This window comes from Musca autumnalis, unplaced genomic scaffold (genome assembly GCF_047663935.1).
Source record: "Musca autumnalis isolate F117 unplaced genomic scaffold, ASM4766393v1 scaffold_2, whole genome shotgun sequence".
Lineage (NCBI taxonomy): Eukaryota > Metazoa > Arthropoda > Insecta > Diptera > Muscidae > Musca > Musca autumnalis.
Window position 1 is genome coordinate 12,794,201 of NW_027411755.1, and position 8,351 is coordinate 12,802,551.

Here is an 8,351-nt window from a genome sequence, read left to right on the forward strand (position 1 = left end):
ACTGGACCGCCTTTAATTTCCAGTTCCGACATTTTCTTTTCTATGCCCAGAATCTTCTCATCTTGAGCCAGAAATTTCTCGTCAACAGACAAAATCTTTTTATCCAACTCTTTAATTTGTACCTCCACGATTTCTACTCTCTTTTCAATCACCATCGTGATGTTCTCGAGTTTCTCGTTAATTGTTCTAGAATTTACCTCTAATTTCTCTTCCATGCCCTTAGCGATTTTTCTAGAGTTCTCTTCTAATTTTTCCTCTATTTTTCTGGAATTTTCTTCGCTCATTCGACAATTTTCTGCTTTCATTTCCATCACAAGTCTGGAAGTTTCTTCGCTCATTCGACAGTTTTCTGCTTTCATTTCTATCATAAGTCTGGAAGTTTCTTCATTCTTCCTAGACATCTCTTCTAACATCTTACAGTTGTCAGATTTCATTTCCGCCATAAGTCTTCTTGAATTTTCTTCATTTTTCTGGTTCATTTCCAGCATCATCATAGCCAGCATTGATTTCAAATCGTCACCCCTGGCAGCTACCGACGAAACTTCCTCAACGCTGGATTCGCCCTTTGCCGATAACTCGACTTCCTCCTTACCATCGAACTCATATTCATCGATGTTCATTCCACGGCGCTCGAACTCTTCCAACAAGCGTTTTTGTAGTTCGGCCTTGTTGCCAGTTGAACACAACTCCAACTTACTTAGCTCCTTCTTCAAGTCTTCCACTCGTAGATCCTTAAACTTCATTGTAGGATGATCGTAATCCCACTTCTGACACCAATTATTACGGTATTAGATTTAACTACTCTCCGTGTAGACGTTGTTTTATTCCCCAGTACGATTTGTACCAAATAAAACAGGGTTCGTTTTAGATTACGTTTCTACAATGCTTTATTTACTTTATTACACTTATTCAGAACCGACTTTAATTACTAAGCACACAGCAAGTCTCTAGTTAGCACGCAGCACTTCTTTTACCGATCTGTTCAGTTCAACGCTTAAAACACAACTACTCCGTCATTGCCATTTTCCCGGTAATTTATACCCCAAAGTCTCCCTGTTCTAGAGTCCTCCAGAACACATATGGCAATATCTCGAATCTGTGCAGCGAACACACGGACGCACATTCGCACTAAGCGAACAACCATACTCACATACATACATGGGGGCATGGTACAATAATTCATAGGTAGGCCAGGTATGAGAATCGCCAAAAAAATACAACCCTGTCGCTATGGCTTAAAACGTCAAAATTGTTTTGATGAATGATAACGGATGAGTAAACAAAGAAGAACGAAATGTTGAAATGAAAACAAAACAGAGTTGAATTTTTTGATCAATAATAAATATCAACTCTGCATGTCAACACGGTTTTGACAGATTAAGCCATAACAAAAAAAAAAAATTGTAATCAGCTGTTAGCTGTGGCCTACCTAAGAATTATTGTACCATGCATGGGGGAATACAATTGGACGACAAGCACAGTAATGACGTAACAACAACAAACAAGTGCAAAGAAGTAACAAACTAAACAATAATTACATGATTATGGCAAAACAAAATAAAAGCACATTAATGAAAGGTAAAGTAACATCTAGAATAATGAAGAGAGTTCTACATGGTAGTTGTTGTTGCTTAAATAAAGTAACTGCGTAATAAAAACTTTACGTTACAATTCAAATTTTTAAATTAACGGAAATTAAACTAAACTAACTTAAACCTATCAGTTACATTCGTAACAGTATATTTTACACACAGGGATACATTTTTGCATCTTGATACCATGACGTACCTTTTGTTAAAAAAGTTTCTAATGAAAAAAAAATAATATGGCCTGTTCCCGTACTTTATAAAGTGGTAAAAGTCGTAAAAGTTGTAAAAGTCGTAAACGATTTTCATATAAATTTTGTGTACGGGAACGCAAAATGTGTAAAAGTGGTAAAAATTGTAAAAACTTTTTAGTTCTGGAACAGAGCTATAATTTTATGGTTTCCAAATAACTTTAGATTTATTAACTACATAAAATCTCATGCGACCAATCGTAAACGTGTAAAACACGACAAACTCTGTTGCAAAAACAGTTGCAACTTTTGGTACTTTTTGAGTAGAGTTGGATTTTTTGCACAAATACCGAATACAACACTGTATTTTTGGTGGATTTGTGCCGGATTTAAAATAAACCCAGCCATGAGAGGATTTAATTTTTGTATGGCAAATCTGGTCAGATTTGAGTAGATTAAGCAAATAAATCCTCATGAAGTGGGTTAACCCGGCAAAAAGCTGTAGTGTAACCGTGCTATAAGTCCACTTCAAAAATAATTTGCGTCTCGTGAATTACAGCAATGTCCGTATCTTTAGTTTGTATTTCTTTATATTTTTTTTTTAACAAATTCTTATAATTTTAGACACTCTTTCTTGTGTTCAGAAAAAAAACTGCGAGTGTAGGGATCAAAAAATTGGCTTGCTTGATCTATAAGCGAGTGCTTCTAAAATATATCGAGCGGAGTGAATTTTTCATAACTCCGTGTGGACTGCATCGAAAGAAGTATTGAAATCATAACTCTGCATTGCACTACTTCCAAACTTTTTTGCTGGGTTACTATAGCTCTGTTTTTCCTTTGTTATCGGAAAAAATATTAAAAAATAGTGAATTCTTGCAGTTCTGGAACAGACCATATATATGTATGAAATAAATTACGTAAATTCCCAAAACACCCGTTTTAAGTGTAAAATGCGTTTTAGAAGGTGTTGCTCAAAATCAGCCTAAACCTCAAAATGTATTCCATGGTGGAATAAGAAGGTGTTACATCAAATCATGTCTAACGTCAAATTTGCTCACAATAATGCATTACTGTGAACTGTTTGTTTACATTTTGTATGTGATTTTATTCACAATAACGCATTTTGACAACTGGTATGAAGATCAGCTGTTTTTGGCGTTACACCTTATTATTCCACCATGATTTATTCACAGTCATGCATTACTGTGAATTGTTTCTTTACATTTTGTATGTGACTATATTCGCAATAATGCATTTCACTATAGGGATACGCAGTGGAATGCAATAATCGGTTTTTCGATTATACGATTTTCGTGAAAAACTTAAAACTCTATTTTCGGTTAGTCGATTATTTGAGAATGTACTAAAAGTTGACTTTCGCTTATTCGTTAACCGCCGAAAACCGATTATAATCGACCATTTCCATTGATGCGATCCGTGATGTATATATGTATAAAAAAGTACCGTTCAGTACGCGGTATTAGCACACCCAATAGTCAACTACGACTAATCTAAGTCGTCCACAATTAATAGTGGACTAAGAATAATAATAGACTACGACTAATGGCCGACTACGAATAATAGTTGACACCGTCTTTCGAAAGTCGATTAAGAATAATCGATTACCCGATTTTCGCACAGTCAATAGTCGACTACGACTTTCAGAAATTTTGCGGCTAATAATCGATTAATCGATTAACTGAAATCGATTTTACGTATCCCTATTTCACTAGAGTATTTTCACTAGTTCAATTGAACGAGTTATGGCCTGTTCCCGTACTTTATAAAGTGGTAAAAGTCGTAAACGATTTTCATATAAATTTTGTGTACGGGAACGCAAAATGTGTAAAAGTGGTAAAAATTGTAAAAACTTTTTATTTCTGGAACAGAGCTCTTGTTCATAATATAGTTCAAGGGACACTGGTCATTTCTATGAACAAATTGCGAATGAGTGATTTTATCTCGTTGTGTGTATGAAATAACTCATACGCAAACAACTATGATACTGAACTAGTTCACTGATTTAACAACTCTAATTTTCACAGCAAGAATTGTAATCAGCTGTTTTCGGTGTAGTACCTGAATTATTGTACCCTGTATCTTCCTACTACAAGCATCGGCTTACTGAATGGCGCTGACTTTGTATTCTTGTTTCCCTTAACCCATACGCATGGCACAATTACCAGGTAGATGCATCAGCCGACAACTACAACAAAAACGAGTTCAGTACTGTGAAATGTCAAAAATGTTTTCCAAAAATAAAGCTATTCACACAATTTTTTCAACAAAATTTTGTTAGGCAGTTTTTAATAAACACATTATTACAAAAATCCATCAAAAATTCACGATTTTTCTTTTAAATTTTTGTTTTTTAATTTTGTGTTTTCAATTACAACAACTTTTTTGACAGCTCACAGTACATCAGCTGGGCTGATGCAGGTACCTGTATGATTGTGCCATGCCCATACGATACGATCTGGCAATGCTGTTCAAGCCCTTTTACATATTTTTTGTTATTCTTGTAGAGGATAATTTTCTTTGTTGTAATTTATTTTTAGAATAAAAAACTGTCAAGGGTATGTACAATATGGACCGGTGTTAAGTGTATGAACGTTTTCAGACGATAAGGTTTGACTGCTCAAAAACGTGGTTTCCGTTTTGACTCTCATTCGTAATTTTCACATCTAGTGTTGCGTTTTTGAAGTCATTTTATACAAGCGTACTTTTTGAACAAAAAGAAGTACGGTTTTACATAAATGTACCAAAAAGGTTTATGTGTGTATTGTCACTTCTTACAGCATTTAACACAAAAATGAGTATTTGTTTACATTTTTTTTCTTATACATTTCGCACACACACATTCTTTCTTAATTTTATAAAAATATGTGAGGGAACAGTTACACTTCACCCCTGTTAACTACCTTTCAAAAAATTCCAAAAAATTGAGGCAGTTATGCGGGAAAGGTAGTTACGAAAATCTACCTCATGTGGGTAGTTACAAAAATCTCATCTCAGCCTTACAAAAAATGACAACAATTAGAACATAATCACCAAAAAACAAAATGGTCTATAGTAAATAAGTCTAAAAATATATAAGTTGTATTATTGAATCAATAAGAAATTTTAGTCATCGGTGAGCATAACACCATAACATAACACTGGACATCTTCATCACAATTCACGTAGTCATCGAAATTAAATTTCTCATAAATACACCAGTGGGGGTAATAAACCGAGAAAAACATTGTTAAATGTTCTTTTTGGGGAAATATTTGACGGGCAAATATCCGAATTGGGTACTTATAGAAAAGTAGTTAAGCGGGAGAGTTTGAACTCATTTATATGAAAAAACTTTGGGGATTCAGATTGTGAGGCAATTAAACGGGAAAGGCAGTTAAGCAGAGAGGTAAATAACCGGGGTGCAGTGTATTACTTATACCATGATCAGATTTACATTAGGCAATTTTTCTTGATGGATTTTTTCGTCCCCTTTTATACAAACAATTCTGTTCGAACATTTTTCTTTCAAGACATTTAAAATAATCTCAATTACGAAAACTATAAAAGAAATTAATTAAAAAATCATAACATATTCTTGAAGTAATGTTTGTATAATACAAAGTCCCAATTTACATTAGGCGAGTTTACTTGCGGCAATTGTCATTTTGTAGGAGAGAGAGGTGAGGTATATGGTAACCCTTTGCCTCTCAACACCCTCTCTCACCCACAAACTGACAATTGCCGCAAGTAAACTCGCCTAATGTAAATTGGGACATATTAAATAAAAAATATTTCTTGAACGAATTTATCAAAAAAGTACTTTATGAACGTTTTCGTTCACTTACTTCCACATTTTGTTTCAACACTGACACAATTTACGAATGAGAACCAAAACGGACAACGCATTTTTGAGCAGGCAAACCTTATCGTGTGAAAACGTTCTATGTGATAATATATTAAATCGTTATATTTACATAGTGCTTGGCAGCTGCCACCAAAAATAAAAAAATCATGCCTGGCTTTCAAGATTCCGGTAGCAGTATGGATACTTTGGATGTTATACAGGAATATTTTGCCAAACTGAATCCTATTGCAGAGCGCATTTATCACGATATAAATGATACGAAAGTGAATTATGGAAAATTGTGGAATAGCCTTAACTATCATGAGCAGGCAGATATTATCAATGATACACTCATTAAGCCGGAGATTTCATTGCATTATTTCGATAGTTTTCATACACCGCAAACCAATTCCACGAAAAGTCATCAAACTTCAACAGATTCATTGGCAGCAATTGTCTTAAATGACTTTAAGAATTGCGGCGGCGGGAGGGATAAAGAAATTGTGCCACTGAAACAATTTGATGCCAAATATAGTAAAAATGAAGGCCATGGATTTGATGGTAGGGATCTGAGGACATTTTCAATTCAAACGGTGGCAATGAAAATAATACAAGATGATAACATCGGTAGCTTTCGTGATGAATATTCACGTCCATTTAGTTATCGCACCAAATCTCAAATAAATTTACATCTTTTTTCCGGTGATATGTCTGGAGACTCGTGGCATTCAGCAGATAAACAACACCAGCTATCGTTATATCCTGGCAGCAAAGATTCCAAACAAGAACCCTTGGATGCAGAGTCAAAAAAGACCTTACTAAATTACCACAGATTACAGTGTGAGCTAAAGAAAAGCCTAAATCAAAATATACAAAAATCCCGGCTAAATGATGTTCAAAAAAGTGGCGTTATTAAACCAAGTAGTATTACAAGTCCCATCATCAATGGCATGGAGGCAAAAACTCGTAAAAGTATTAATAATCTTCAATCTCCAATTAATGCTGATGTTGAAAAATCGAATAGCAGCATTAAAGCCGCCGCGTCAGCACCGAAGCCAAGTAAATCCTCCTCTTCCTCCATAATGCAGGTATTTTTAAACTCGAATAACAGTTCGGCCCCACCACCAGCAACATCGTCTAACATAATTAATTATGCTGTCTATACTGACAACTTTTTGGATGTCGGCGAAGAAAAAACCAATTTAATGCAAAATTGTGGTGGTCGCGGTGGACAATTTCTGCTATCAGCCTCATCTTCATCTACAGCCACTTCGGAAGATGATGAATACGATGGCCAGGCTGATAAAACATTAGATTCTGAAGAAGTTTATCTCTTGGATAGAGATATACGTAAAGGTTTTGATTTTCTTAATAATTGGTAAACTTTTTTGAAATTGTTCCTTAGAAGGCCTAGATTAAGGTGCATAGAAGTGAACGTTTTCGTTAAAAGGGTATTTAATGGCAAATACCTTCTTAACCTTTTAAGCGAATATTTTTTATATTGTTTATGTATTTTATGTATTATAGTTTTATATGTAATTTTTAAACTGACGAAGGCAGCATGTAATTACCCTATTATGACTTACAACATGTTAAGCATATTTCATTTTTATATTATGAAATACATTTATAATAATCTCGAGTAGGCTTAAGTTCGTGTTACACTCTCAGTGTTTTCTATTAACATACCAAAAGAACAATAGGTGTGTTCGTCTACTCATCAAATTTACAAGTTCAGCAACTTCTTGTAATCGGCTAAGGTCATTTGCATTGTACTGTGGAGTATGCGAACAACAACCAGTAACAATTTGTACACATTTTGAGTAAACGAGCAGACATAACGTTTCTGTGCTAAACATTTCCCAACATGCCTAATGTTATCTGAGAGTCTAACAGAGTTCTGTTTATTAGTTGCTTTAGGAGCCCCACTCTGATTTTCATTAAAAAAACTTTGTTTTCGTGAATTTTATACATTTTAAACTGTTCTCATGTTTCTCAACTACAACTGTATATGCTCTGCGGAATATACCTATTGAGTTCTGTAAGTTTTTTTGATTGTTATTGTTCTATCAGACATACATACTTCTGTTACACTCCTTATAGAGATGTCCTTATAGGATGTCAGACATTTACCTGTGAATAGAACTCATGGAAAAAATGGTAGTACTCAAAGAGAGAGAGAGAGAGAGAAGGTAACACGAAGTTGAGCCTCTATGAAAATATCCCAGACTAACGTAAACTCAATTAACAAAACCAAAATGAAAAATACTCTTTACAAAAAGATCATATTTTAACAACTTCATATTGTAGTATTTTTTACAATTCATTTGCTTTTAATTTTATTCTACTTCTCTTTTTATATGAAGAACTATATTTTGGATAATATACAATATATATATTATAAATAAGGAGACTAACATATATTTATAGACTGATAACATTACAACAAATTAACGACAAACCAAAATATGCTATATACACATACATACATAGAACATACATATGAGAAAGGCATCTAAACAATTTAAAAATAATACATTTTCCTAATACAACTAAATCATAGCCGACCAAGAAGAGCGAGCGCTTAAATTGTTTATGTGTGGGTAAAATTACACTGACAGAACAGGGTGATGATTTTCATATTGAGTGTGAAATGAAAAATATACTGTTGGCGCGTTCGCTTTGTATGACTTGAATTAAAAATATTATAAATAACTTCATAATTTGAAA

At 34.0% G+C, this 8,351-nt stretch overlaps 1 protein-coding gene across 1 annotated transcript; it reads left to right on the plus strand.

Annotated features, from left to right (window-relative positions):
• The first annotated feature begins 4,248 nt into the window (after window positions 1–4,248).
• LOC141392139 (uncharacterized) lies at window positions 4,249–7,887 on the plus strand. Its single transcript, XM_073965093.1, has 2 exons — window positions 4,249–4,353; window positions 5,756–7,887. The coding sequence occupies exon 2, from the start codon at window positions 5,789–5,791 to the stop codon at window positions 7,001–7,003; it is 1,215 nt and encodes a 404-aa protein (XP_073821194.1). The 5' UTR covers window positions 4,249–4,353; window positions 5,756–5,788; the 3' UTR covers window positions 7,004–7,887.
• Window positions 7,888–8,351: the final 464 nt, after the last annotated feature.